Here is a 26,663-nt window from a genome sequence, read left to right as displayed (position 1 = left end):
ATGCGACGAATGAGCAGGCATACAGAGCGTGACAATATTCTGTTCCTTGCAGTAGAGCTCGAAATCGACGGAATGGTGGCTCTCGTGGCCGTCGAGGATAAGGAGGCGGTGGGTACCCTTCGTACGACTCTTTGTATGGAAATCAAAGTGTTTTACCCATTCTAGGCCTCTCTCGTTCGTCGTCCAACCGTTTTCTGAAAGCGCGATTACCCAGTCGGCCGGTAGAGGGCTATTCGCGGTCCAGGAGTCGAGGTGGACCTTCCCGGCGAAGATAATGTATGGCGGGATTGAATAGCCGTACGACGCGATACCCTGGATTACTGTAACCCATTCCTGATTGCCTTGTTGTACGGCTCTTGGCCTCCCGCGTCGATCGGAGGTCGTAACGACAGTTTCGGCGGAGATCTTGCCCATCGCGAAGCCCGTTTCGTCGAAGTTATAGATATCGTCATCGTGGATCCCGTATTTCGCGATTATGTTTCGTACGAGCTCAAACCACGCGCGATACGCGTCCGGATCCTCGCAAAGGACCCTCTGGTAATCGATTCTTCGATTAAAACGCGTACGGAGCTCAGGTCGTCGTCGTACGAAGGTTGAGGCCCAGTTCGTTCCAACGCGTGGCGCGTCGCGTACGCGGAGGAGTCGATCCGCCATTTCTCGAACACCACTTAACCGCGGTGGAAATGAACGCGAATCTAGGTCGAGTACGTATCGTACGATACTCTCCTCTTCGTATGAGGTTAATTTCTGGCAGGGTGGTCGGGTGTCGTGTTTCGCAGCTCGGCCGTGGTATCGTTGCTGGAGTGTCGTACGAGATACATTATAGATCTGCGCAGCCTTTCGTACGCTTAATTTTGGGTCGGATTGGAGCGCATTTAACGCTAGAACCAAATCACTTTCAATTGATTGTCGTCCCATGATTGGAGGTGGAGAAAAAGGAGAAGGAAGTGAACCTCAATTAAATTGCAGTAAAGTGACCCGTTCACCCGTGTGACCCGCTCACCCGTGGATTACGTTACAAATAAACGTTTTGATCTACACCGGATATCTAGTCACAGGACACAGAGGGAGTAATGCAGTACAGTTGCGCTTTTCTTTTCCATCGTCTCGTGGTGGCAAACATGAGAGTCAGCGGGGAAAACAATACTTCCCGAGCGAAAAGTGAACAGACATCCATAGCTGAAAGAAAAAACAAAAAAGACAATTAAGTCTTTGACCGTCAGACGTGCGATTTTCATTGTCAGCGGTCAGTTGCTCATATGCTCGGAGCGTGCATTCGCATGGCAAGATCTAGGACGGAGACATCACCGATAATGATGCATGTTGTGCCTTTGTGAATGTTCTAAAGCCAGAAATATTAGCACGTTATCTCCGTGCTACTTTGGCTAGCTACTGCACTTTCTCTTGAAAACAGAGCACGCTCTGTCCAGGTATCATTGTTACAAATAAAGCAGATCGCTTGCCGTATCTGATGTGTCCCATGAAATCTCGTGACGCCAAGGCAAATGCACAGGGAGCCTGCCGACTTCGTTGTCTGAACACGAAGCGCCCGGCACGACTCGATTCCCTATCTTTACAGCGCTCCTCCCAAAATGCAACCGGCGCCTTGATCCACCTCATTCCTCAAACCTGATCTCTTTTCTGACTGCATCAGTGGCGAGCATCACAGAGCCCAGTAGTGAAATGTCCTTGGCCATACCCCTATATCCAGGCACTTCCCTCGTCGTTCATATTTGCATCATCATCGTTCTGCAGCGTCTTCGAGGGTCTGCCGCGGCCATGGGGTCCTTTGGAATCGGACCTGGCGCGCTTGTGACGACCACTTGGTGTGTTTGCTGCTTTGCGCTTGCGCCCTCTCCCCTCAACTGCACCGCCATCGTCATCGTCGTCATCTTCGGCGTCGGGTGTTTGAGGATCTTCGTCGGCGTCAAATTCCTCGTCGTCGTCATCGGCGACCTTGAAGTCTTTGTCGACATTCAGTAGCTCTACGAATGTCTTGCATTGCTCTGTCATTCGCCTGGGAGAATCAAAGCCGGTCATGATGTTCTGCACATCCTCCCAGAACTTGTCTCCGGTAGCATTGGGCAATTTGAATGGCGCTTTTGTAAGGTCCTTGGTGACTCCCTTGCCCTTGGTTTCACGCCGACTGGCATTGACACCATACGTGCGCCGAAGATGAGTTCTTGCCTCCCACAACAGCATGAAGACAGTCGAGCCCGCAGCCAGGCGGCGCAACCTCTCAACAGGAACTGGCGGCTCAAAGGTTGCAGGGGCCGACATCTCGCCCTCAGTAGGCTGTTGCGAGTTTGTCACGTTGACCATGCTGACCTGCAGAACTTCGGCCTCGATGATCTGCGCGATGCTAGCACCAGTGCCGGTAAAGAGCTTCTCCATTCCTGCCACAGCGGCCTGAAGTTCTCCGATGGTGACATAATCGAAAAATGCCATGTTCTCCAGAACGAAACGCGAGTACTCTACATGCTGGGGGATGTCATCTTTCATGTCGAGTTTGGCGAGCTCAAAATCGACCTGCGCGACAAGCTTCTCCAAGAAGCGGAGACGATTCTTGGATTTACTGATCTTGAGAACCTCTACAAGCTGATGGAGCTTCGGTGCAAATGGGTCTGTTGTGGCACCCCGAGCATCATGGATGACGTCTCGTTGATACTGGAAGGCTGACTGAACCGCTTTCACGTACTCGCGTTCTAGGACCGTCTCGTGCTTCTCATGAAGAGCGCGGTGCTCGTGGTACGCAAGCTCGCTGATCTTCGGGTGCGGGCATGTTTCCAAGGTCATCAAAGTGATGCCTGTCTCCTTCGGGTGAACCAGACCCTGTCTGTTGATGGTGGCCAATACCTCCATGGCAAGGAAGGCATGGTCGTCAGGGTTCGACAGGGCAATACGTGTGAGATGCTTGAGGAAACGCTGGGTTGTTGCACTGGCCACATCATCGAAAGTGGTACCGCCCATGACCTTGAGGTCCTTCTTGGCTTGCTCCTTCCCCTTGGTGGCAGTCGCAGCGCTCTGTTCTGATCGGCGTTCTTCCGTAAACAAGAACTCTTTCAGTGACCTAAGAATCATGGACTCAAGCACCTGGTTCTCCTCATCGAAGACCTGCTGGAAAGCGGTGTAGACGTTGGCGGAAACATAGTTCCTCGGGTTGGACTGGCAGACAAGTCCAACCGCGTCAAGAGCTGGGCGGCGAATATCAAGAGGCTGGCTGGGGCTAGCAAAGAAGATCAAAACGTCGACCATCAACTTCGAGACAGACCCCCCTTGCCACTTGGGGAAGTGCGTTTTGAAGATATCGGCATGTGCATCGAGATCGCAGTGTTTGCCAGCCATGCCGACGATCAGTGAGTAACGATCGAACTGTCGTATCTTCTGCTGGTCCAAAGGTCCTTTGGCAGTGAAAGCCCTAATCTTCTGAATGCCTGCAAGACTCGAGGACACGAGACGTGCCAGGTGCTCAGAGGTCTGGAGGAGGCCGCTCATGATCCACAAGCAAGCGATCACGTCGTCCAGTAGTGCCCTGCCGACCTTCGATACGGCTGGCATCAGATCCTTGCGGACGTCAGCAAGAAATTGTGGGTTGACGCTGGATACTTCTGGCAGAACGCGGCGATAAATCACAACGACAGCTCTCGCAACAGCCAGGTCCTCGCTGGTGCTCACACTTGCAATGTGAGGCTTCAAAAGCTTGATTTGCTCAAAGGTGAAGAGCTTGGGGTCCGCTTTGGCGAAAATCATCAGGACCTGCAAAGCGTCTTTGCCGGAAGGTGCTGAAGTGTCCTCTGATTCAGGATTGTCCAGAAGGTCGAACATACTCGCCACGAGTCTTTTGCACACCTTAGAATTGGCCGCTGCAAGCTTAGACTCTGGCGACAATATTATCTGCAAGACTTTGTCCAAGACTGGGGCAGAATTGCCATGCTTGACTGTTTGCACCATCAGAGCAACGTGATCCGTCAAGGCCTGTTTAGACTCGACAGAATCGTCCGATTTGTAAAAGGGTGAGATCCAGATCTCTTCGACCATTTGCCTCGCCAACTCGCGGACACCCTCGTCTGGGTCCTGCATACGGTGCAGAAGTCCGTTGGCAATTGTGCTTCGCACTTCCTTGCTCTGGTTTCCTAGGTAAATGTCCTTGGCAAGCTTCATGGCACGCTTTCGCACGCCAACACCAGAATCCGTGCATCTCTGAATCACTGTCGGTGTCATCATGCCTTCCAGATGTGGTCGAACACTGATACACTTCCCTATGAGACCAAGTGCGGAGTCGCGGACCTGTGGTGATGAGTCGCTCGAACATTGGAGGATGAGCTGGATGACGACGCTATCACCATCCAGGATTGTCGGGTCTGTTTCTAGGACCTGGTTGATGCTCTTGATGCTGCGGCTCCGCACGGTGGCTTGGTCCGTCGTCATAGAACCAAGGAGAATGTTGAGGACAACGTTGAAGGACGAGCAGAAGCTCGATCGGAGGAGGACGATCGAATGTGCCAAACGAGCATGCTTTGCAGCCACTTGCTTGAAGCTGTACTCGCGCGAGAGCCACTTGGAGTCTTCTATCATGTTCCTCAAACGATATGCTGTCCGCCCATATTCTGCGTCCCTATCATCAACATCATCGCTGGTCTCCGAGTCGTACCCAGCGCTAATCTGCGATGCCCAGTCTGTGACGAGGTAGGAAATTGCAGCCTTCAGGTACTGGTCGTCAGTGACTCGGTCTTGAAGAAACTCGAGCACAATGCGGTAAGGACCCAGCCAGCCGAGGACCTTGTCTGGCGAGATCTTTCCCTCTAGAGCCGTTGAGGTCAAGTCAGCCAGCCAAAGGCCCAGCGCATCGGCATCACTACCCTCGAAATTGGCGGCGATCTTGCGCACGTGTGATCGAAGTTTCGATATCGCTGCAGCCATGACTCCCAGTAATTCGAGTGCCATGTTACGTGCAGGAGCGGAATTCTCTTTCCCATCAACCTGTTTGACCATCATGAACATGAGCAACCGCAGCAGAAGCTCGGCGGCTGGCCAATCTGGAGAGTCCAAACACGTCGTGAAGTCTTCAACGAAGAGATCCAGTAGATTGCGGTAGGGTGTGTCACCAGACTTGGTCGACTTGAGAGCTCTCTCAACGATGAAGTTGACCACGTAGCTGGCATCCCGAGCTGCAGCATTGATGAGTGGCTCTGCGAGTCCCGAAATCTCCTGAACAGCAGTCGAATGCTGGATAGCGGCGAAATCCTCCGTCCTGACAGCATATACTGGAGCAGTTGGGAGCCCTATATCCTCGCTCTCGCCATCCTCCCCGACTGCATTCAGAACTGCCCCATGTCGAACTCCTCGCTCGTTTTCGACTTTTCCTGCGCTGGCTTGCACCAGACGCATGATGAGCGCAGACACGGGCTGGATGCTGCCACCATCTGACAGCTTGAACTGACGCGCGCGCTGCTTTCCGACAGGTAGCTTCTCAAGCGATGTGAGAATCTCGGTGAAGATGCCTTGGCGCTGGTTGGGATTCATCACAAATATCTGTGAAAGCATGTTCATCGCGACAGACCGCAGGCCGTCAAACCGCTGCACTCCCAACACGGAGTCTTTCTCGCTGTACGCGTTTTCGACGAAGATGAGCTTCGACGACGCATATTCCAATGTGTTCACGACACTCTCAGAGAGGTCTGTATTCACAATTAGGTCTGACATCAAGGAGAACAGCCGCTGGCAGGCGGTGAACAGTGATCCAATGGCCTTCTTGTGAATCGAGACAAGCTTGAACAGCGGCCCCGTATTGTCTGTGCTGCGTAGTTCAGCGAGGGGAACGACGATTCCCTCCATGACGTTCTTGAAGATGTTGAGGCTCTGATGTATCAAGTCCTCCGAGTAAAGCTGCTTCTCTTCACGACCTCCACACATGACGCGGAGTGCAGTGCGAGCGGCCTTGAGACCTGCCTCGATGTCTGGCAATTGCTGAGCCCAGAAGCCCACCTCTGTTTCACCCCAGCCCTCGTCGAGCTTGAAGTCTAGAGAGTCTACGTGCCTGATACTGACTTCGCTGAGATTCTGAATGCGGATAACCTCATCGACGGGCGCTTGCTTAAAGCAATCCAGCTCGATGGTCTTCCTGATCTGGTTGTGAGCTCTGGTGTGAGCTGCAACAGTCATCATCGAATCACCGTCGTTTGTGACCATGATGAGATGAGACGACGACCCCGGTTGACCTCCCAGAGCATCTTCAGCAGCAAAGATTTCTTGGAAGCACCGTTGAAGTTCTGAAATAGCAACATTCGCAAGATCCCGCTGGTTGAAATCGTTGTTGAGTAAGTCCTCGTTACTGAAGCCTGAGCCCTTCTTGGTGGAGAGGTGCAAGGGAGCACTCAGAGGATCGTTGACTACTGCGAACTCCTGTCTATCGAACTTGGCAGTGGGCAACTCTACGTGGAAGCCATTCAGACCTTGACTTTGCGAAGACGTCCTCGCGTAGACCGGTCGCGCATCGGCTGTATCCAACGTTGAATGAGACTCATTAGATTCAGCTTTGGAATGCAGCTCGCTGGTCTCTTGTACAGAATTTTCGAAGGTGGGATTTGTAGGGATGTCTTCTGCTTTGACTAGGACTTCTGGTTCGGCCTTTGTCCCTTGGACTTCTATTGATGTCGCCTGCGCCTGTGGTTCGGGCTCGTTCACCGCACGATCCTCAATGGGAGGGAGGGGCCGCGCTGGCATAATCGGTATAGGCGACGGTGGTTTCATCATTAGATCCGCTAAGGAGACAGTTTGCGGCTGCGTCGGCGCAGGCGGCAACTGATGTGTGGGCTCATACTTCGCCGGTTGCTGTTGCATAGCCAGTCCAGCTTCGAGCTCCCTCTGCGTGGGTAGCCTGATTTCTATTCGAGGCTTTGAGTTCGACGACCCATTGCTGATGGAAGCAGGATTATGCTTGACGATCTTGGGCGGATCAGACCGCCGTGCCTTTGGCGATTTCTTGAGCACTTTGGGAGACATGCTGGGTGCGTTCGAGACGGACGTCCTCTGGACATCAGGTGAGGAGGAAGTGTAGCTGACAGATGTTTGATCGAAGATCAGTCTCGTAAAAGGCGAAAGACCATTAGCCAAGCTTTTGGAGACGGAGCCGCCCACAGAGGCCGCCGATGGTACTGTCTTGAACTTGCTATGAGGGCAGTGGTCAGCGGAATACTAGTGAGGAGGTCCTGAACGGGCACAATGGCCTCCGCCTATATGGACAAGGCTTGGTGCGAAACATAATGAGCACCCACAATTCGGTTATGTTGTCTGCCTGTAGTAAGTTCTGTATGAAATCCAGGCTTCCTTCGACACGTTTCGACTGTGGGTTTTCTGACGCTTCGCGGTTCAGCGCTTGCAGGTCATCTCGTGGCAGTAGTCCAGCCACGGGTGGCGCGAGCGGCCCAGAGCCAATTGTTGGTGTGTTGATGATGTCTGTGGAGGCAGAAGTCAGCAAATGTGTTCGTTGGTAAGTGCATGTAGCCACGGGGACAGAAGCCCGGAGCCGTCCAGCAGAGGTGAAGGCGTGGAGGAAGGTGCGGGTCGGGGGTCGCTCTTACCCGACTGGAACGGATAGATTGAGGTGAACGGAGTGTATGGCAGTGCCTCGTTCAGCGTGTATGGCTGCCGCTGCACCTGGTAGCCATAACGCTGTTGCTGCTGCGCACCATCGTGGTATGCCTGGGGATCCGATGCCTCGTTGTAGTATGGCATGCCGCCATTCTGGCCGGCTAGGAACGGATCCGCCATCTCGAGAGCGTTGGCGTCGCGAGCCAACGGCCACAGATTACGGCAATCCCAAGGCCGGGTTCGTGGGCATTGTCTATTTGGTTTGTCGCTCAGAGGTTCAGGTTTCGCTCCGGCCCTGTCTCCATGTGTATTCGAGTGGTCTCGACGAGCTTGCGACGGGGGTCTGGACCGACGGTTGGCGACTTCGGGTGTTGTCGCAAATCGCGAGACTGGAACGTGTCACGAGGGCGTCGCGCGGTTCCGAAAGCCAATCCGAGCCTCTGTGAAGGCACTTGCGAGGCCGCGATGTCGGGTTGGCTTTGCGTGCGCTCGCGATGTTTCTCAGCGTTAATAGTTGTTGTGCAGGGCGACAACGGAAGCTCGAATCGCGACTCAATCGTGCCCAGGCGCCTGCATCCCATGGACGATCTCAGACTCTGGGAAACGACAAGTACCCCCAGCATTGGGCTACTTCCACAGCAGCCTTCTCACCAGTGTGTCGGATGAGTACCGCAGGTGCAGGAGTACTTGTTGCAATGTCCCAGCTGAGCAGGGACCCTGGCTCGCGGTCTAGCGACATATGGACTAGTGCCCAGCCCGCTTGTTGACTGCTATTGCTTTAGGCGAGGCAACCACCCCTGGCCTATTCACTTAAGCGGTCATACCCCTGCGTCATTGGGACCTGTTGATTGGCGGGCGCATTTCGAGATTGGGCAGGCTGGCTCGATACGCCATTTTTTTCTTGTTGCTTAATCGTCGATTCCTGTCAGAACAAACCCCCAAACTTCAGCAGCACATTCTGTCGCCAATAAACAGGACGTAGTGTTCGGTTTGGAAGATCGCTGTGTAACTCGCCGTCAACACCCGACATGGCCACCATTGGATCGCTCATCTTCTGCAAGACCTGCGGTAACCTTCTCCCGGTGTCCAAGGGCAATGAGAAGAACATTCTCGAGTGCGAGTGCTGCGGCACACGCAACCAGGGTATGCGCAAAGCATTTTTCAGCAAGCACCACGCAAGCACAAGCATTCCTGGCTAACCTTTCCGTTGCTGTCTAGACATGGCTTCCAAGACCGTAATCACCAAGAGCAAACCTTCCGACTTCCCATCCCTGCTTCGCCAACAATTATCCACAGTTCAGACCGTCGAGCGGCACAAGGTCGAAACCGAGGCGCTCTCCAACGTGCCTTGCGAGAAATGTGGCGAGACCAAGGTTCGATACTCGGCTGTGCAGCTTCGTGGTGCAGACGAAGGCAGCACAATCTTCTACACCTGCGGCGACTGCGGGCACAAGTGGAACACCAACAACTAAGTCCACGACTCTGAGCGAAGCGGAGAGTACCAATGATTGTCCTTTAACACTAAGCGAACAATATCTGGCATGCCAAGGACCTTCATGAAATCAAAATCACCAACGCCTTTTTTGTCACCGCCATGGTCTAAATGGGTAGTATATGTACAGGTGGGCTCAATACGAGCAAGAGAGGCACCGACTTTTGTGCAGCGCTTTAAGCAGCAACAGACTGCGCAGACTCGGGGATGAGGGCGTACTCGGTCTGACCCGACTGCTCGTAGTCGACCATGTCGAGTGCGACTATGACGCTCTCCCGGACGACTTTTTCTTTGTCGTTGAGGAAGCTCCTCAAGGTCTCCTCGACGCCTGGCTCGTCACCAAGACTGCCCAGCGCCTCGGCCGCCTCGTGGCGTACCATGCTCGCCTCCTCCACATTCGCCAACGAAGCGGTCAGAGCCGGGATCGATGCCGGGTGCGACAGCTGGCCGAAGACGAATGCAATCTCGTGGCGGAAGAGCGCGGACGAGTCGCTCAGACCCTTTGCCAGGGCGAGCACCGCAGGGGTGGAAGTGGGTAGGTCGGGAGGAGAGGCGAGATCGCGCAGGGCAAACATGGCGCGGTAGCGCACAAAGAGCGGCGCCGACGTGTCCATGAGCTGCTTCTCGAGATCTTCGACCGTGGCGCTGGACTCGGGCATTGGAGGGGCGGGATCTACCGATGCAAAGTCACTGCAGGAGGTGAAGAACGTCACATTAGCATCATGTCGCTAGCCCCCCCGATTGCACTGTTATATACATCACGTTTACAGGCAGATCCAAACTCACCTCTGGTGCAACTTTTCGGCCTTGCGCTGTTCAGAATTCTCCCACTCTATCCGGTCGATGGCGATCTCGCACGTCTGTGTGATGCACACGTCCTCGCCCTTGCGGTCCCTGAACTCGCGCAGGATCTGCAGGCTGTCCTGGCTGCCCAGCGCGCCCAGGGCCTCGGCAGCCTCGTGCCGGCACATGGGGTCCTCCTGGAGGTCGGCGAGGACCTTCTTGAGGGGCTCGTTGGCATCCTGGTTGTTGCTCTGGCCGAGGCAGTAGGCGAGCTCGTGCTTGAGGAGGGCAGAGGGCGAGACAAAGGCGGCGGCAATGGCGTCGATGGCCTCTTTCGACTCGGCCTCGGAGCCGTTGCGGGCGACGTGCTTGAGCGAGAAGAGGGCGCGGAAGCGGATGGGCAGCGGGGTCGCCTCGGAGCACAGGGACTCGCGCAGCCTCGCCACGGTCGCCGACGTGTCTGCCATTGTCTCTGCTGTGTGATGTGATGTTGTAAGTGGCGTGGGTCTCTTGCCGGTATCAAAGAGCGCCTTGTTTATCGTGTATACAGGCGAACAGGGAATGAGCTGTGTTGGCTGGTGCTTGTCCTGTTAGTCAAGGAATCGTTCGCTCTGCGACTGTTATCAGATCTCAAGCTCTCTCTCTCTCCCGCCAGGGTTTTTAGCGGGGTCTGCGCATGCAGTGCGACGATGGGATGATGGCTCCTCCGAGAAAAAAATATTTAGTGGGGCCGACCGAAGGGCCCGGATGGCTGCAGGGTCCACACGCGCCACGGTCCCACTTTTCCCGGCGCACCGCGCATATATCCCGCAATACGCTTCAGAGCACTCACACCGGTTCTATAGTGTAGTTGGTCATCACATCGGATTCTGATTTCTACTAGATTTAGTATTCCGGGGACTTGGGTTCGATTCCCAATAGGACCTCGTTACGAACGAGTGAACCGTGCATTCTTTTTCTTTTTTGCTGCCGTTCCGCATGACGGGCTGCTCCGGACGGCTCCGGGATGCTCTGTTGGCATCACGTCCGGAGAAGGCGTAGGGCGGACTGAGACTGAGCCGTGGGGGGAAAGCGCAACCAGAGACTCGCTACTCTAAGCCAAATACGGCTTACAGTATTTTTCAAAAGTTTGCTTTCACCTTGTGACTCTCGGCCTTTGAGCCTGTGGCCTGCCGTCCAGGTTGCACATGGAATCTGAGAAGAGGAGATCCAAGGTGCTTTGCTCCAGACGGGGCCATGGGATGCTCGAACTGACCTGACAACGATAAGGCGAGGATGTTGCTTTGGCGCAAGGTGTAAATGGGCCGGAGGCCTCGAGACTAATCTGCAGACCTCGGCATGTATGCAGTGCGAGGTCGGAGGGCTAAAAGAGAGTTGATGACGTCGTGCAAAACCAGGACGTCGTGTAACCGCACAGCACAAAAGATCCTGCGCGGGAGCTGGAAAAAAAGGGAACATGTGTGTTGACCGCAGAGATTGGTACTCAAAGCACATTGAATTAAACAGTTCGTGAGAGTCATCCATTCTCGTCGAGTCGAGTCAGGCCGAGTCCCTGGCGCAGATCGAGTGCCTGGAAATGCCCCACCATGGGACGTTGTCTTCCATCAGTCGATGACTGACTTGACTGACTGACTGGATCTCGTGACTTTCTGTATCTTTAAAACCACGACTACCTCAGTTCGTTACACTTTGAGACAAGAAGAGCAGGCACTGCAAATCTGCATGCGATCCCTCATCGTGTCCCAGGCTCTCAAATTTGGCAGCAGACCCATTGGCACGAGAACCATGGCGCTGCACTCAGCCCAGGACCCGTCCAAGCTCATCTGTAAGAACACGAAAAAGACTCTGCCCTCGTTCTCACCACCCCCCAGCATGCACACACGTTCGCACTCTTACAAGACAAGCTCGGGCTGACATCATCATCATCCACGTCCTTTTGAAATTATAAAGTCGCCCCAGCCGGCAAAGAAGCCCACGGCCAAGCAGAGCAGTTCAACAAGGGCACCCTCACGCGGCTGGACCTCGACGCGCACTCCCCCGTGGCCCAGTTCCACGCCTGGTTCGCGGCCGCCCAGCAAGCCAGCGTCCCCGTCGAGCACCCAGAGACGTGCTGCCTGTCGACCGCCTCGCTGCCCTCGGGCCGCGTCTCGGCGCGCATGGTGTACCTCAAGGAGCTCGACGGCCGCGGGTTCGTGGTGTACAGCAACTTCGGGACCAGCCGGAAGAGTAAGGACCTCGCGTCGAACCCGTGGGCCAGCCTGACGTTCTGGTGGGAGGCCATGGAGCGGCAGGTCCGCGTCGAGGGCAGGGCCGAGAGGCTGTCGGCCGAGGAGAGCCAGAAGTACTACGACACCCGCGCGCGGGGCAGCAGGATCGGCGCGTGGGCCAGCCGCCAGAGCCAGGTGCTCCAGCCCATGAGCGAGGTTGCCGGCACGACGGAGCAAGCGAGGAGCGTGGCGGACGACGGGCGGCAGCAGCTCGAGGGCTGGGTCAAGGAGGTCGAGGATAGGTTCGAGGGCCAGGAGCAGATCCCCGTGCCCGAATTCTGGGGCGGGCTCAGGATCGTGCCCGAGTCGGTCGAGTTTTGGCAAGGACGGCAGAGCCGGCTGCATGATCGCTTCATGTATACTCGCAAGCCGGGCTCGGACGACAAGCCGGCGAGTGAGGCCGAGTGGGTGCTCGAGAGGCTGAGCCCGTGAGAGCGGGTCATGGATGAGCTGCAGATAAATGACAAGTTGGACTGTATATTGTTCTACTCCTCCGTATCTTCTGTTGGCTTCGGAATGCGCTCCCGTCAAGCCTGTGAGCGGCCACATCACGCACAAAAACACCATTTACGAGCTCAACTGGTGATGGACGGTGACTTGCCTCTGCCTGATCAGGCTAACAGATCCAATTCATGGTCATGTCTCTTAGGTGTAAAACTAAAACTGTTCGCCCTACCACCACCCATAGTACTCCCGGAACTCCAAGCACGATACTAATCCCGACGGAGTCTGCCCTGAGAAGTGTATGAAGCGTCTCCCTTGTAATGAGTTCCAAGTCTGATGTACCTAATCATAAAATCGACCCGACCTGACATCGCCCTCGCCAAAAGGCAAATCACAAAAAGTAATCAGCAACCGGCTTCTTAGCAGGCATTCCCCGGGAGTCTTGAGGTGCAGCTTGAAACACCCTGTACCGCCTGCCAGGGCCACTGCGGTTCCGAATAGTAACGTCCGGCTCGCCCGGGATAGCAGCCTGCGCCAGACGTGTCCGGTCGATATCGCCGTTGCTGCGCGCCAGGATTCCATCGCCGCCGCCGTCCTCAAACAGTTCCAGTACCGCCGCAACGTTGCCACACCGGTAGCAATAGTTTGGCGCACTCCACACCGTCACGATACTCGCGTCGAACATTTCCTTAAATCCTTCCATGACGAGCTGGTGAGCGCGCGCAATCAGAGACAGATCGTTCCGATGGTTGAAGATCTTGACAATATCCGCGCCAAAGAGAAAACCGGCACCCCGCGGCGACAGACCCCATCCCTCGATATCGTCTGGATCGGACCACAGGAGATCACACATTGGCCCTTCGTGCGGCACTTCTTGCTTGCGGTCGAGGAGCCGGATCTTATCTACGGAATCCACTAATGGTGACAAGCCTCCGTGCACGCAGAGAATGGCGCCTGTGGGGTTCCCCATGGAGCCGTTGCTGGAACCCGATGCGCCCGAGCCTGGCGGCCCGGTGTTGCCGTTGAGGCCGGAGGACGCTTGCGGGTTCAAGGACTGGCTTCTTTCGCGCTCCTGGCGCGAGAAGTGACTTATTCTGTCACCGTCGGCGTTGCAGACCTCGATTTCTACATCGTTGGGGTCGCAGTTCAGCTCGGACGAGTTCTGATTCTCTGACGGTGTGAGGTTGCTAGATGCGCCGAGCACGATGGCACCGAGAGCAAGATAGTCGAACACGTCGCAACAATACCGCCAGACATTGGCGCTGCCATATTTGCGGAGGCACTCGTCGTAGAAACCATAGACGGTTGTGATTTGCCGTGACTCGTGGTTGCCGCGGATGAGCGTCATGCGGTCCGGGTACCGGACCTTAAGGCAGAGCAGTAGCAAGAACGACTCGAGGGAGTAGAAGCCCCGATCAACAAAGTCACCTGCCCAGATGGTTAACATGAAGGTCTTGCAGCATATCTGAGGAGCAGCACGACATACCCATAAAGAGGTAGTTTGTGTCTGGGGGATCGCCACCAACCCGGAACAATTCCATGAGGTCATGGAACTGCCCATGAATGTCACCGCATATCTGCCAGATACAGCCGCGTTAGCCATGGTTCGTGAAAAGCTTGGGTATCGGTCACATTCGAGCCCGATTGGCGGCGAAACGTACTGTGACGGGCGCGGTGACTGTGACTACGTTGCCCTCCTCGATGAGCAGCTCACGAGCCTTGTGGCAGAGTTCGCGCACCTGGGCCTCTGGTATAGGTCGGCATGCGCGCAGCTGAGCGATGGCTCTGTATTGCGCAGGTCAGCATCTGTTCTCGCATGCTCTCGTGACGGTGTGGAGGACGGACTTGTCGAGGTCGCTCATCCTCACAGCAAGTGTCCCCGCGTCTCGGGCCCTTTGCTGGTTCGAAAGGTCTTCGCAGGATCGAACTGATGTATACAAGGCTGAAAAGACGGGACTATCCGACACTTGGGCAATACGGCTTGGCCCAGTTCGATAACGGGTGCGCAGTCGCAGATGTGCGACAAGGTGGCGATAGCTGGCCCGCGGACAATGCGACAGGTGCGCGTGGAGTTGTCGCTGTCGCTTCAAGACGCAGGCGATGCTGCGGCGATCGAGGAGCTTCGGGCTTCTGGGTCTATGGGCCGTATTCGTGCGTGTCGCTCGCCAAATGAAAGCACCAAGGTCGTCGTCGTGGTTGCGAGGGTGTGACAATTGTCGTGGGCTGGGATGGGGTTTGTAAAGTTGAGTGGTTGGCAAGCCCTGTAAGAGCGCTAAGAGTTTAAGGCAGCCAAGGGCATGCCGCTAGCCGCCACGACCCTAGCCAGACGGAGGTCGACGATGCCCAGCAGACCACGCAACAGATGTATGATTGAGTGATGGCTAAACAACTGCCAGAGAGAACTACAGTTACATGGATTCGACTTGTTGACCCTTTTGATGCTCTGCCTAGCAAGTTGCCAGCTTTGCAGCTTGCTATCGTTACCAGCTCACAGGGTTATTGGAGCTCAGGCTGGGATTGACAAAGGCCTGATTGCTTCACTCTACACGTTTTTGCCTGCAGGCTCATTTCAATGTAACCTGTGATCCAAACATACGGCCCAAGGGTCATACTATCACAGCCATGGAGAACTACTATGTAACAAAGGCACAAAGCCTACGTATGCAAGTCGTTTCGTGGAGACCAGGCTGTCACGGCCAACTCTAACTGACCCGAGCGGGTCTGAGACGTACTTATGGCGGCCAGCGCAGCGCCCCACAGAAACGTGCCACTGGGATTCTCGACCACCACCAATTGCTCAATCAGCATCGAGCGATTTCGACCAAGACGGCTATTCCAGCTTCTTCGTTCCACGACTTGCCTCACGATCCAGCACAACGGCCTCGCCTGCACCCAAGCCCGCGGCCCTCGCGCGCGCAATGCCGTCATCATTGTCACACGCCTCCGCAGGAAGAACAGCAAGCCTATAGAGCACACGAGCATCAGCCAGCCAGCGCACTTTTTGCAACCACCAGCAGCATTTGGGATAAAACCTGCAATACCAGCAGAACCCAGAACCACAACCACTGCACCAGGCAGCACACAGACATCGCTCGCCCGCCCGCCCGCCATGCCGCCGCCGCACCTCCACCCGCGGTCGCGCATGACCTCGTCCCTCTTCGCAACGACCGTCGCCGTATCCTTCTTCGTCGTTGCCCTGCCGCACATCCTGCCCTGCCCGGCGCCGCGGGTCACGTACGCCGACGCTCCTCCCCGGGGCACAAACCCAGACGTCATTGTCGTCGAGCGCGTCAACGAGGACGGGACAATCACAACGACAACAAGGCAGAGGACACGCAGGCGGAAAGCCGCGCCCCCGCCGCCAGAAACGACGACAACAGCAACGACGGAGGTCAAGGACGGGATCGCCAGCTTTGCGGCCGGGTCGAATGACAACGCCGCCGCGAAACGTGTAGAAGAGACGGGCCGGACGAGGGACCGCGAGTGTCCCGTGCCGAAGCCGGGGGGCGTGCTGGGGGAGCTGCTGAGCTACGTCAACGGTAGCAAGAACGCAGAATTACCGTCCTCCACAACACACGCGGCGAGTACGAGCGGCAGCCGAGAAGCTCAGACCAGCTCAATATCAAGGCCAACACCAGAGCCGAGGTCAGATACTTGATGAGCTACTTTGAAACGGAGAACTACTAGGAGGAGGCCACGTCTGGCATACCCTCCAAATTTTGCGGCTGGAATCAACATGGGGGTGATAGAAGCGGCTCGGAAAATCATAAAGCCATGCATTGGCACGCGCGAATGACCTGCACACGGCTTCTTCTGCCTCGCTACAACCTATTCGGAGCTTGGCTTTGGAAGCACGCTTCCCACGAACGGGAAAAGGACGGTATCAACATATTGCATGAGGACCTTCCGCGGTACTCACGGACTGCTTTGACCACATGGACATATGTACGAGGAACATTCTCCATTGTAGACTACCCCTTGTACCATAACAAAGATCCATTGGGATTTTGCATCGTAGCTCAATGTGGAAGCTTCGGCATGTTGCATCAAAGGCACACTTCAATACGAAGCGTGAACGACTACATAGGCATTATCATGCACAGGCCGGTGGTCATGAATCTTTGTGTAACGAGTAGGCAGGTGAGAATTGGAGTGAGTCAGTTGAACGACAGCTGGACGTATTTTATCTAGTAATAGGCCGGTATGCCACAATCCCTAAAACTCCATTGCGCCCTTTTTGGCACCAGCCAATCTAAGCCTGTGCCTAACTGTTTGTGGGGGAGAACCAGCCGAGGGATATCGTTGCTGAGAAGAAATAGTCATCACCTCCGTCATCGCTCGAAAACATGAGATCAAATACAGATATGGGTGTGCTTTTGGTGTAGTTCTTGGCTAGAAGAAGCCAAGTACTAGGTATTATGCATTAGAAGAATACCGTTCTCGTCCCGGAACGACATGATTCGAGGCTCATAGTAATGGCAGTGCCAACCAGTGATCAGGGTGAGAACGTGGAGGTGTTGTTACAGTGTCGCGCGACTGTGAAGTACACCGGCGGAAGACTGCGATCTGTAGACTATTCAACGTTCTCAACTGACACAGGTTCGGCCTTGAGTTCCGGGTCTAGCGAGAGCTGATCCTCAGCGGCCACCTCGGGATCGAGCGGGAGATCGGCGGCAGGAGGACCGTCCTCAGTAAGCTGCATCAAAGCCTCTTCTTCGATGCCATCAGTTCTCGCCTTCTTAGCGTGCCGGCCCGATTCTAGCTCCTGTAGTTGGGTCTTGAGGTCCTGGTTCTCCTGCTCCATCTCGTCGAGTCGCCGTTTGAACATGTTTTCTCTCCTGTGGCTCTCCTCTAGCTGGCGCTGAATCTCTTCGCGGTTGGCACGCTCTTGCGCAGCTTCTTTTGACGCGACTTCGGCAGTATGGCGGAAGTTGTCGGCGGTTTGTTGGTCTTGCTCAAGCTGTGTGAGACGGCCCCGGTACAGCTCATTGATGACCTCCAATTCACTGACCCGCGTTTTCAAGCTCGCGTTCGCCGCAACCATCTGCTCATGCGTCTGCGGCATGTCGAGTTGTGAGTGGTCGCCGTTGAGTGAATCGGTATGAGATGCGCCTGTTGGCAGCGGGTACTGGGCTAGCCCATCGGCCGAGAACTGGGACATGTCGTGAGAGAAGCCGGCGAGGCTGGGATCGTAGAGGCTAGGCGTTCCTGTCCGGGACACAGGGGAGTCGACGCCGTTTGTCTTCTGCGCAGCACGCTGTGCCGCAGCAAGTGCTAACGCTTGGGCGTTCTCAGCTGACTGCAGGCCGTTCATGGTTTGAGATGCAGGTAGACTCTATGGTGAAAGAGGAAGTTAGCGACTGACACGGCAGTGTCATGGGTTGTCATGGGGCCGACAAACCTTCTTCTTCATCTGCATGTCGGGACGATGCGTCTTGACACGATTACGGCTCTTGATCACGTCGGTCTTCAACGAGATTGGCCTCGGCCGCCCGTGGAGCTTGAGGAAAAGACCACAGGCATTGCAGAGGACGTTGCCCATCTCGTCGCGACGCCATAGCGGCGTCGTGGAAGTGCTGCAGTTCTGGCATGTTGGCTGTGTCGGTTGAGGCGCATTGTTAGCAACCGTGCTTGTAGTGGGAGCATTCACTGCGGGATGAGCAGCAGCGGCCATTGCGAAGGCGTGGGGAGGGCCTCAGATAAGTGACCCGAAGCTGAGTATCGATACGCTGCGATAACAACGGGGGAGCGGCGCCAGGAAATAAATCTTGGGGATCTCGAGACTTTTTGGGTGGTGGCGGGGTCTGCCCGAGGCAGGCGCATGGCCGCCCGCACCAATAGATAAGGAGGGTGGGCAGCTTCCCAGAATCTCTTGGGCGTGGGGACGCGCAACTGCGTGGGTGGAACCCCCGGGAGATAAGGCCCTGGCTGCTCGAGTGCGCGCGCCAGTCACAGCGGCAGCATCCGCCATGATGCACGCTGGCCCCGGAATCAAGGTGAAGATAAATGATAACACTATCAGTTTATCAATGGCGGCATCAACACTTGAAGCTCCGCCGATTGCACCTCAAGTTCCCACTCGGGAGCTGGGGTCTTGATAGCTGCAGCTCCAATGCAGCAAGACGCATGAGCGCGCCGGATGGGGGCAAACGTGCAATGCTCGCACAGGAAAATTCTTTCTGCACGTGGGCAGCTGGTATTGGATTTTTGCAAGGTTGTCAGGGGGCTTACCAAGTTGCCGGAGGTTGTCGGCGCAGTGGCTGCAGGAGAAGATCCTGGCGGGACCATGATAGGGAGATGTGCACTTGAGGCTCTAGATGTGGTTGATCATTAGCCATTGGCCTCACACGCCCAACTTGATGCATGCCGCTCGCAATTGCTTGGTGGTCTATGGGGCTCCGTTAAGGACCAGTCCTTGTCCTCTGCGTCGACTGCCCCAGAACGCTCTCCCACAACTCTTGTCACACGATAGCAGGGGCTACAGTAGATAGTAAGTAGGACACACTCACCGAAGCTGTGGTGACTCGGTCGTCGGTACTGGCGGTTGTTGCTGTTGTGGTTGCGGCGCCTCTTGTTGTGGCTGCTGCTGCTGTGACGGCGGCTGTTGATGCTGTTGATGTTCTGCAGGTTGCGCCTGTTCTTGTTGTTGTTGCTGCTCCGGGTGTTGCTCCGGCTGCTGCTCCAGTTCGACTGCCGCTTGCAGCTCCGTGACGGGTTCAGGCTCTGGCTCAACCTTGTGATCCACAGGCGCCTCGGTTGCCTCTTCAACGGGAGGTCGCGAGATAGCCTCGAGGGCTGCCAACGCCTGGTCTTCGGCCATGGTGGCGCAGTATGCAAGTTCTCGCCTACAGTAAGACTGACGGCGTCAAAGGGTTCTCGGCTTGTCGCAAGTGGCCCAGTGCGTTTGGAAATGCGCGATTCAACACAGGTCGCGTTCGCGATGGTTTCAATGCGAGGGATGTGGTTGGGGCGTGGTATGCGAAAGGTTCTTCGTCTCTACGCGCGGCTGCTTCGTACGGATTGACAGGGTCCGGAATTGATTTTGCCTTGGCGGACTTGCGTGTCGGCGACGGCAGGGTGCTACGTGTGTCCTCGTGGGCTGTACGCGCGCCTGTGGTGGTGGTGGTGGTGCGGTGGTGGTGGGAGCGGTGCGCGCGGATCGTGGGTGGGCGGCGCGAGCGTAATGACGAGGGAAAGGGTGAACGAGTTGAAAAAGTTGCGATGCAGCCTGCCTTCAGCCAGGGAGGCGACCAGAAGGCTGGTCCAGGCTAGCACCAATCATAGCGCGGCGAATTTGCCATGTGGGGCTCCAAGCCGGCTCAGCGTGATGTCCCCTTCGAGTCTCGTACCCAAATATCCAGTCGACGTACGAAAGAACATCTGCGCGCTCGTCGGGAGCCATAAGGGACCATGTTGAAGCGGGATCTGAGATACTCCAAGCGCATGGGTAGCTGCATGTTATTCGACATCTGGGAATCCTCAATGCAGATCTCCTTCGTTGTACCTCCTGTAAGAGGTCGTTGCGCAGTACTTTCCAGCCAGCATCTGACGCGGCACCTCAAGACCGCAACGACTATATCATGGTATATCATTCATAAGTCTCTTCTCTAGGGCCTGGACTCCCAGATTGTGACTGCTGCTAGAAACAACTGCAAAGGGCCGCTCTGTAGACAAGACACGACCAGCCAGAGCATCCGTGCCAAGCCGTCCGGGCAAGACTTGGACGGCGGCCCCACAACGGCGGTTTCTAGCGCCGACGAAATCCTGGGCGGCAGGCCCGACAGCTCCAAATTTCTTTTGGAAAAAGTTCACCAGCAAGCAGCCAGCCAGCCAGCCAGCCAGACAGTACAGACAGAGACCATCCGCCAGACCCCGCGAAAACAAAACACCACAACCCCCTGACCCCCAACGCACCTGGGCTACGATTGGATAGACACGCACAGCGATGCCGTCAACAAACAACAAGGAGAAGCCGTGGGACACGGACGACATCGACAAGTGGAAGATTGAGGAGTTCAAGCCCCAAGACAATGCCGGCGGCACCTTTGCCGAGGAGTCGTCCTTTGCGATCCTGTTCCCCAAGTACCGAGAAGTCTACCTCAAGGAGGCATGGCCGCTCATCACAAAGTCGCTCGAGAAGACGGGCATCGCCTGCACGCTCGATCTCGTCGAGGGCTGCATGACTGTCAAGACGACAAGGTACGTTCTCTCCAAACCCGCTTCAGCAGAAGCCACAAGTACCTTTTTTTTCTTCCCCGGTAGTAGACTAGAGTCGCTGACCAGGTTTTTCCTGCTCGCAAACAGAAAAACATATGATCCAGCGGCCATCCTCAACGCGCGCGACCTCGTCAAGTTACTAGCCCGAAGCGTGCCTGCTCCCCAGGCGATCAAGATTCTCGAGGACGGCGTCGCGTGCGACATCATCAAGATCCGCTCCCTCGTGCGCAACAAGGAAAAGTTTGTGAAGCGGCGGCAGCGCATCCTCGGCCCCGGCGGCCAGACACTCAAGGCCCTCGAGCTCCTCACGCAGACGTATATCCTGGTGCACGGCAACACCGTGTCCGTGATGGGGCCTTACAAGGGCCTGAAGGAGGTGCGCCGGGTGATTGAGGACTGCATGGCCAACGTGCACCCCATCTACCAGCTCAAGGAGCTCATGATCAAGCGCGAGCTCGCCAAGGACCCGGAGCTCGCCAACGAGAGCTGGGACCGGTTCCTGCCCAACTACAAGAAGCGCAACCTCAGCCGCCGCCGCGTGCCCTTCAAGGTCAGCGACAAGTCCAAGAAGCCGTACACCCCGTTCCCTCCCGCGCCAGAGAAGAGCAAGGTCGACCTGCAAATCGAGGCCGGCGAGTACCACATCGGCCGCGAGGCCAAGAAGCGCATCGCCCAGGAGGAGCGCATGGAGAAGCAGAAGGTCAAGAAGGAGGAGAAGAAGCGCGAGCGCGTGCAGGAGTATGTCGCCCCCGAGGAGCCCAGCGCCGAGCGGAAAAAGAAGAAGAGGAAGACCAAGAAGAGCGAAGAGGAGGAGGAATAGTAAAAGAAGTGGAAGGGGAAAAAAATATCATGGGGCCCTTGTTGTTTTGTCATGGCGGTCGATGGCACTTCGATCCGCCCTCGGGAGCTGGCGCTTGGCGTATAAATATCATTTACAAAGATATCAGAACTTCAGACTCGCTACACATCTTCATCATACCTTCCTCTCGGGTCTTTTTTTGAAGCATTATGTACACTTCAGCCATATACTTGCAGAATCAATGGATCGGAGGTTGATTGTCAGCAATTGCATTCGATCGTACCCAGAAGTCCAATTCTATGTGCACAAGAAAAACCCCGTGATCGCGAACAAATGTAGCAAGCCCGCCAAACACTAACGCCGTATGCAACAGGGTCAATTAATCAATCAACATGGTATCATCGCCGTCCAGCGCCGGCCCCTGTGGCTCGGCAACAACACCCCGCCCACGTCCTGCGAGAAGTTCCCTCCTGACCTCTGGCCCGATCTTGTGGTGGCCGTGCGTGAGCAACAGGTCAAGCAGGGCCTCGCGCTGATCCTCGGTGATCTCGTTTCGATACCGCTGGGCGAACGCCAGCAAGCACTGGTGCCAGATGACTGGCAGTTTGGCCTGAGCCGATGCCCTCTCGTCGTGCATGTTGGCCAAGTCGCCCTCCTTGATGGCGGCTGGGTTGACGCTTCGGAAACGCAGGAAGTGGAAGACGAGAGAGTCAATGACCTGGTACGGCAGCGCATACTTCTTTTCTGTAAGACGGGGAGGATTATTTGTTAGCCGCCATAGCATGTCGAGGGTCGGATCTGGTCAGAACTCATACCTAGCAGGGTCTTGATGAATACGTTTGTGGCACCGCCGCCCTCAGTGCCTGCTGAAGACTCGAGGGCCGCGATATCGCACAGTCCCTTGATCGCCGCACCAGAGTGCAGAACCGGTATTGACACGCGAGCCAGTACGGCCGAGATGATGTGAGCCTCGCGCAGCGTACATGTGCCGCTCTCAACCAAGGGGAAGAGGAACCCCTTGAACCACGCCGCGGGCTTGTAGAGAGCCTTCTTCAGAGCGCTGAACAGGTGGACGTTGAGCTTCTTGGTCTCGCGAATGTCGTCACGGACGCGCTCAAGGAGAATAATCTCCATGAATCGCCGCACGACGGCAGGCTTCGAAGAGACAAATATCCTGGTGGCCTGGAAGCACGCATTGGCGGTCCATTGCTCGGGCTTGGTCAACTCAATTATGTCTTCCCAGTGAGGGATAGTGGGCAAGATCTTGAACGGCTTGGGGAGCTTTCCGGACTTGTACCGGGACAGGATGAGACCAACTCTGGATGAAAACAAGAAATATCAGTCATGCATGCCCAAGGGATTGTACTGGTTCAAGAGGTGGAGGAAACTCACTGAGTATAAACCTCGACAACTTTGGGCGGCAGCTCGTAGTCCTCGTCTATCGGCTCAATCTCCTGTGGCACATCCTCCCCAGCCTCGTGCTGTGCGATCCGGGCAAGAATGATGTCGGCAAGGTTCTTGCTTCCGCCGCCTTGCTGTTCTTGTGCTGGGCCTCCGACGCCCGGCCAGCCTTCTGTTAATAACGAGTCCTCGCCTTCGGTGGGCAGGAATCTGTTGAAGGTGTCTAGGTCCTCGGGCTCGAGCTCAATCTCCTCCACAATCTCGTCCTCGTCGCCCCACGCAGCATCGTCGTCGTCGTAGACCACGTCGTCGTCAGCGGCGCCACTGTCGTCCTCGGGCTGATCGAAAGCCCAGTTCTGGCCGAACGCGTCGTTGTCCTTGGGCGGCCTCGGGGCGGCGGCGTCGGCTTCCTCAGCGAGCTCGCGACCCAGGTTCAGGATCTGCTTGGAGGCTCTGGCGTCGATGTAGTGTTCCGCATCTTCGTCCTTGTTCTTGGAACCCCGCTTCGGAGCTTTGTTGGTCAGGCGACCAGTGGCGATAACATCGTCCTCGAGGGGGTTGTGCCGCCGCGCCGCGTGGCGGGTTGGTGTTGTGGCTTTCGGCATGGTATCCAAGGATGTGGTCTTTGGTGGGAAAGACGGTCGGCGAGAACTTCTCGGTCGGTTCGAAGCTCAGCTACCAAACTTCGTCGTCGCTGGCCGCTGGCCCAAAAGACAGTGGAGGACCCTGGCACAGGAAAATAAAAAATGTAGTGGGGCCCTCTGTATCGATAAAACTTTTGGGCGGCATCCCCCGCCATAGAGCGCGCCGCTGCACGCCCTCTGGCGACCCCAGCGGGCTACATCATCATAGTGGGGTCCTGCAACAGCGCCTCACTCAGTCACTAATAGATTTTTCTGTTCGCATGCTTGGCTTGTTGCGACAACACCTATACAGAGCACAGATAAAATCACGATGCCTACAGAACTCGAAGAGGTTTGTCAGAGTGTCTGGAACTACCTGGGAATCATCATGTATCTCTGACTCAGATGAACTATCACAGCTGGTGGATTTCATCGTCCACCCCAACCCGCAGATTCGGGTGCTTGCGGCGGAGGGGCTTATACCATACTCGATTTCTCAGCCGAGCATATTCAAGGCCGACAATCTTAAGCCTGTAGAAAACCTGAAAACTCTGATAAAAGATCACCCTGTAAGTACCCATTTCTGCTAGTGAGCAGAGTCCTTCAGGTAGACGATTCATTAACCACGACAAACAGAAATTAGCAGAACATGTCTTGACCATCCTTATAAACTTGACGGGAGACCAAGAAATCCTGGCCCGGGTTGCTTCAGATGACAAGTTTCTGGACAACCTGCTAGGATATGTGGTTGTAAGTGTGACCCAAGACGTCCTCTCAACTGATGCTTCAAGGCTTTTGTGGCTAATATGATGATAATGAATAACAAAGCTGCCTGAAGAGCCAAATGCAAATCTTCATTCGATGCTGCTCGCGAACCTGGCAAAGTATGACGGGTTCAAGAAAATCCTCGAGAAGAAACAACCGGCACAGAAGGGGCTCGACACGGACGAGCTGATAGTTAATCAGCTACTGGACTTGTTCGTCAAGGGCGCAGACGGCACCTACAACAAGAACGCCGACTTTGATCATCTGGCGTACCTGTTTGCGGATCTCTCGAAACACGCCGAGTTCCGCCAGCACTTTCTCAAGAAGCAGGAGTACGACGGCGTGATCCCGCTCGACAAGATCAAGGTCTTTACTGAGCACAAGTCCGACGTGCGGCGCAAGGGCGTCGCGTCGACCATCAAGAACATTGCCTTTGAGATCCCTTACCATCAGCAGCTGATCGCCGACGACGAGATCGATATCCTGCCGTATATCCTGCTTCCGATCATGGGCAGCGAGGAGTACGACGAGGACGAGATGATGGAGATGCTCACGGACCTGCAGCTCCTGCCGCCGGACAAGCAGCGCGACTCAGACCCCAACATCATCCAGACGCACGTCGAGACGCTTCTGCTGCTGACCACGACCAAGGAGGTGCGCGACTACCTCCGGAAGGTCAAGGTGTACCCGATCATCCGGGAGACGCACATGCACGTGGAAAACGATGGCGTGCAAGATGCCTGCGAGCGACTGGTGCAGGTGCTCATGCGGGACGATGCCACGGCGGAGGAAGAGGAGCAGGCGGCGCGGGTCACGGAACTTGAGGATGGCGAGCCAGAGGTGGTGGTGGATACATCGAGGAAAGCGATCACGGCCAGCAAAGATGATGATGATGATGATGACAATGAGATTGTCGAAGTATAGACCCATCAAGGATGGGCAAGATAACACACCAGAAGAATATGACACATCATTTACATGGAAAGTCACTCGGGATTCGTCATTGTGTAATAAGCCATATGGATTATTCCATTATGGTACCCCAGCACTAAGGTGACCTGCGTAGCTGTATATTCTCCCAATTGAGATTTCAGGGTCCTGAAATGTCAACCTTGTTCTTGTCTACCGACGACACAATGCAGCATTAGCATAGCACTCATTTTCACAAACTTATTCGCTACAAGTGGTCCATTCAGGGTGGGCTTACAAAAGGCGACATAGTCCTTGATGTGGGCCGCCTTGTCATATGTCTCGGGGTAGTACCATGCGGCATTCTCCAGCTCGGTTCCGCTGTCACCGCCCACCTTGATGGTGTAGTAGCTCGCGTCGCCCTTCCAGGGGCAGTGGGTTGAGTGGCTCGTCTTTTGGAAATACTCGGAGCGGATTGCGTCGGGCGGGAAGTAGATGTTTCCCTCGACAAACTCGTAGTGGTCCGCCTCGGCGATGGTGGTGCCGTTGACGGTTGCTTTGACGTGGCCGGACGGCATGGCTTTGTGATGTCTTGTGGGGCGGCTGACGAAAGATGTTGGATGCTGTTGTTGAGGTTTGTGTGAGGATGAGGCTCGGCGGGAAGGCAGTATTCAGTAGCTGATGTTCCACGAGGGAGACATGTGTTTCCTCTTATATATACGCGTATATATGCTCTCTCGGCGGCGGGGTAGTTTGAGTCTCGCTCGAGGGAAAGCTGCGTGCGACAACTCTAGACTGCAGTGCTGACCAATTCCTGCCAGCCGGTCGATTTCAAAGCATGCATTGCCCTCCCATTGAAACGTCATCCAAAATACTCGAGTAGGTTAGATCCGGCTTTGCCTTAAGAAGTCAGAGGGCCGGGCAGGATCCGATTGTCTTTCCATCCAGCAACTTGTGTCTTGCATTTCCAAATGTCATCTTGAAAAGTCAAGCGAGCTTAGCCGCGCCGAGGACGCAAGACTGGGGACTTTTTGCCATCGTTCTTTGGTCAACCGCCCCTGCGACCCGGCCATCATTCCCCGGGTTTTTACTGATGGCCAAGAGTCTGGAGGGTGCCCAATAAGCTTTGCAGGCAGGAGGAGGCACGACAGAAAGAGGATCCTGCTGGGCTGGGCGAGATGGAGGCGAGCGAGGTCGCAAGCGAGGCAAGCAACCACGGCCAGGCAAGGGCGGAGAGGCTCCGCACCAGGGGAGGGGGCCCTTCTCCACCTGCTGCACAATCTCCAACAATTTACGCCTGGACCAGGTCTGGGCATTCGCCTGCAAGATGTCTGTCTGTCTGTCTGTCTTGTCAACCTCGCCAGCAGCCTCGA

General features: G+C 55.6%; 12 protein-coding genes and 1 non-coding gene across 13 annotated transcripts; 7 read left to right on the top strand and 6 right to left on the bottom strand.

Annotated features, from left to right (window-relative positions):
* Positions 1 to 1,298: 1,298 nt before the first annotated feature.
* On the bottom strand, positions 1,299 to 8,097 carry B0I36DRAFT_382273 (putative sister chromatid cohesion protein Mis4). Its single transcript, XM_046160907.1, has 3 exons — positions 7,581 to 8,097; positions 7,275 to 7,455; positions 1,299 to 7,168 (listed from the first exon to the last, which is right to left on the bottom strand). The coding sequence occupies exons 1-3, from the start codon at positions 7,768 to 7,770 to the stop codon at positions 1,702 to 1,704; spliced, it is 5,838 nt and encodes a 1,945-aa protein (XP_046015691.1). The 5' UTR covers positions 7,771 to 8,097; the 3' UTR covers positions 1,299 to 1,701.
* A 521-nt stretch (positions 8,098 to 8,618) lies between these two features.
* Positions 8,619 to 9,062, top strand: B0I36DRAFT_239228 (uncharacterized protein; the record flags this gene model as incomplete). The annotated part of the gene is made up of 2 exons (XM_046149675.1): positions 8,619 to 8,733; positions 8,809 to 9,062. The coding sequence occupies 2 exons, from the start codon at positions 8,619 to 8,621 to the stop codon at positions 9,060 to 9,062; spliced, it is 369 nt and encodes a 122-aa protein (XP_046015690.1).
* A 196-nt stretch (positions 9,063 to 9,258) lies between these two features.
* On the bottom strand, positions 9,259 to 10,332 carry B0I36DRAFT_238867 (deoxyhypusine hydroxylase; the record flags this gene model as incomplete). The annotated part of the gene is made up of 2 exons (XM_046149648.1): positions 9,259 to 9,772; positions 9,869 to 10,332. The coding sequence occupies 2 exons, from the start codon at positions 10,330 to 10,332 to the stop codon at positions 9,259 to 9,261; spliced, it is 978 nt and encodes a 325-aa protein (XP_046015689.1).
* A 368-nt stretch (positions 10,333 to 10,700) lies between these two features.
* Positions 10,701 to 10,791, top strand: B0I36DRAFT_t62. The gene has a single exon. It is a non-coding gene; the product is annotated as a tRNA-Gln (tRNA).
* A 713-nt stretch (positions 10,792 to 11,504) lies between these two features.
* B0I36DRAFT_318669 (pyridoxamine 5'-phosphate oxidase) lies at positions 11,505 to 12,724 on the top strand. The gene is made up of 2 exons (XM_046153325.1): positions 11,505 to 11,690; positions 11,816 to 12,724. Exons 1-2 carry the CDS (start codon positions 11,588 to 11,590, stop codon positions 12,562 to 12,564), a joined length of 852 nt encoding a protein of 283 aa, XP_046015688.1. The 5' UTR covers positions 11,505 to 11,587; the 3' UTR covers positions 12,565 to 12,724.
* A 243-nt stretch (positions 12,725 to 12,967) lies between these two features.
* B0I36DRAFT_429674 (serine/threonine-protein phosphatase PP-X isozyme 2) lies at positions 12,968 to 14,810 on the bottom strand (the record flags this gene model as incomplete). The annotated part of the gene is made up of 4 exons (XM_046162505.1): positions 14,422 to 14,810; positions 14,238 to 14,361; positions 14,063 to 14,153; positions 12,968 to 14,004 (listed from the first exon to the last, which is right to left on the bottom strand). The coding sequence occupies exons 1-4, from the start codon at positions 14,436 to 14,438 to the stop codon at positions 12,968 to 12,970; spliced, it is 1,269 nt and encodes a 422-aa protein (XP_046015687.1). The 5' UTR covers positions 14,439 to 14,810.
* An 875-nt stretch (positions 14,811 to 15,685) lies between these two features.
* Positions 15,686 to 16,234, top strand: B0I36DRAFT_360934 (uncharacterized protein; the record flags this gene model as incomplete). Its single annotated transcript, XM_046158412.1, has 1 exon — positions 15,686 to 16,234. The coding sequence occupies one exon, from the start codon at positions 15,686 to 15,688 to the stop codon at positions 16,232 to 16,234; it is 549 nt and encodes a 182-aa protein (XP_046015686.1).
* A 457-nt stretch (positions 16,235 to 16,691) lies between these two features.
* Positions 16,692 to 18,416, bottom strand: B0I36DRAFT_94460 (uncharacterized protein). Its single transcript, XM_046163628.1, has 2 exons — positions 17,978 to 18,416; positions 16,692 to 17,911 (listed from the first exon to the last, which is right to left on the bottom strand). Exons 1-2 carry the CDS (start codon positions 18,248 to 18,250, stop codon positions 17,150 to 17,152), a joined length of 1,035 nt encoding a protein of 344 aa, XP_046015685.1. The 5' UTR covers positions 18,251 to 18,416; the 3' UTR covers positions 16,692 to 17,149.
* Positions 18,417 to 18,971: 555 nt separating this feature from the next.
* Positions 18,972 to 19,783, top strand: B0I36DRAFT_318661 (uncharacterized protein). The gene has a single exon (XM_046153324.1). The coding sequence runs from the start codon at positions 19,184 to 19,186 to the stop codon at positions 19,598 to 19,600; it is 417 nt and encodes a 138-aa protein (XP_046015684.1). The 5' UTR covers positions 18,972 to 19,183; the 3' UTR covers positions 19,601 to 19,783.
* Positions 19,784 to 20,521: 738 nt separating this feature from the next.
* B0I36DRAFT_238433 (uncharacterized protein) lies at positions 20,522 to 21,613 on the top strand (the record flags this gene model as incomplete). The annotated part of the gene is made up of 2 exons (XM_046149613.1): positions 20,522 to 20,775; positions 20,881 to 21,613. 2 exons carry the CDS (start codon positions 20,522 to 20,524, stop codon positions 21,611 to 21,613), a joined length of 987 nt encoding a protein of 328 aa, XP_046015683.1.
* Positions 21,614 to 21,792: 179 nt separating this feature from the next.
* B0I36DRAFT_94437 (Bystin-domain-containing protein) lies at positions 21,793 to 23,720 on the bottom strand. Its single transcript, XM_046163627.1, has 3 exons — positions 22,985 to 23,720; positions 22,408 to 22,910; positions 21,793 to 22,336 (listed from the first exon to the last, which is right to left on the bottom strand). The coding sequence occupies exons 1-3, from the start codon at positions 23,596 to 23,598 to the stop codon at positions 21,972 to 21,974; spliced, it is 1,482 nt and encodes a 493-aa protein (XP_046015682.1). The 5' UTR covers positions 23,599 to 23,720; the 3' UTR covers positions 21,793 to 21,971.
* Positions 23,721 to 23,834: 114 nt separating this feature from the next.
* On the top strand, positions 23,835 to 25,367 carry B0I36DRAFT_318658 (uncharacterized protein). The gene is made up of 4 exons (XM_046153323.1): positions 23,835 to 23,968; positions 24,036 to 24,185; positions 24,253 to 24,366; positions 24,445 to 25,367. Exons 1-4 carry the CDS (start codon positions 23,948 to 23,950, stop codon positions 25,303 to 25,305), a joined length of 1,146 nt encoding a protein of 381 aa, XP_046015681.1. The 5' UTR covers positions 23,835 to 23,947; the 3' UTR covers positions 25,306 to 25,367.
* A 104-nt stretch (positions 25,368 to 25,471) lies between these two features.
* On the bottom strand, positions 25,472 to 25,868 carry B0I36DRAFT_360929 (uncharacterized protein; the record flags this gene model as incomplete). Its single annotated transcript, XM_046158411.1, has 2 exons — positions 25,472 to 25,503; positions 25,589 to 25,868. The coding sequence occupies 2 exons, from the start codon at positions 25,866 to 25,868 to the stop codon at positions 25,472 to 25,474; spliced, it is 312 nt and encodes a 103-aa protein (XP_046015680.1).
* Between the last annotated feature and the right edge of the window lie 795 nt (positions 25,869 to 26,663).

The sequence above is a fragment of the Microdochium trichocladiopsis genome (assembly GCF_020744255.1).
Source record: "Microdochium trichocladiopsis strain MPI-CAGE-CH-0230 chromosome Unknown B0I36scaffold_3, whole genome shotgun sequence".
In the NCBI taxonomy this organism is placed as follows: Eukaryota; Fungi; Ascomycota; class Sordariomycetes; order Xylariales; family Microdochiaceae; genus Microdochium; species Microdochium trichocladiopsis.
Note: the sequence above shows the minus strand (reverse complement) of the source record. Positions and strands in the feature narration are given on the sequence as shown.

What these genes read in the sequence shown, in the direction of transcription:
- B0I36DRAFT_94437 (XM_046163627.1), bottom strand. Translation starts at nt 23,598, where the DNA reads ATGCCGAAAGCCACAACACCAACCCGCCACGCGGCGCGGCGGCACAAC. An exon ending in GTTGTCGAGGTTTATACTCA is followed by an intron (nt 22,911 to 22,984) that starts GTGAGTTTCCTC and finishes GTTTTCATCCAG; the next exon opens with AGTTGGTCTCATCCTGTCCC. An exon ending in ATTCATCAAGACCCTGCTAG is followed by an intron (nt 22,337 to 22,407) that starts GTATGAGTTCTG and finishes CCCGTCTTACAG; the next exon opens with AAAAGAAGTATGCGCTGCCG.
- B0I36DRAFT_318661 (XM_046153324.1), top strand. Translation starts at nt 19,184, where the DNA reads ATGCTGTTGATGTTCTGCAGGTTGCGCCTGTTCTTGTTGTTGTTGCTG.
- B0I36DRAFT_318658 (XM_046153323.1), top strand. Translation starts at nt 23,948, where the DNA reads ATGCCTACAGAACTCGAAGAG. An exon ending in TGCCTACAGAACTCGAAGAG is followed by an intron (nt 23,969 to 24,035) that starts GTTTGTCAGAGT and finishes GAACTATCACAG; the next exon opens with CTGGTGGATTTCATCGTCCA. An exon ending in ACCTGCTAGGATATGTGGTT is followed by an intron (nt 24,367 to 24,444) that starts GTAAGTGTGACC and finishes TGAATAACAAAG; the next exon opens with CTGCCTGAAGAGCCAAATGC.
- B0I36DRAFT_318669 (XM_046153325.1), top strand. Translation starts at nt 11,588, where the DNA reads ATGCGATCCCTCATCGTGTCCCAGGCTCTCAAATTTGGCAGCAGACCC. An exon ending in GGACCCGTCCAAGCTCATCT is followed by an intron (nt 11,691 to 11,815) that starts GTAAGAACACGA and finishes GAAATTATAAAG; the next exon opens with TCGCCCCAGCCGGCAAAGAA.
- B0I36DRAFT_382273 (XM_046160907.1), bottom strand. Translation starts at nt 7,770, where the DNA reads ATGGCGGATCCGTTCCTAGCCGGCCAGAATGGCGGCATGCCATACTAC. An exon ending in AATCTATCCGTTCCAGTCGG is followed by an intron (nt 7,456 to 7,580) that starts GTAAGAGCGACC and finishes CTGCCTCCACAG; the next exon opens with ACATCATCAACACACCAACA. An exon ending in GCAGACAACATAACCGAATT is followed by an intron (nt 7,169 to 7,274) that starts GTGGGTGCTCAT and finishes CTGCCCTCATAG; the next exon opens with CAAGTTCAAGACAGTACCAT.
- B0I36DRAFT_94460 (XM_046163628.1), bottom strand. Translation starts at nt 18,250, where the DNA reads ATGGCCGCTGCTGCTCATCCCGCAGTGAATGCTCCCACTACAAGCACG. An exon ending in ACATGCAGATGAAGAAGAAG is followed by an intron (nt 17,912 to 17,977) that starts GTTTGTCGGCCC and finishes CTTTCACCATAG; the next exon opens with AGTCTACCTGCATCTCAAAC.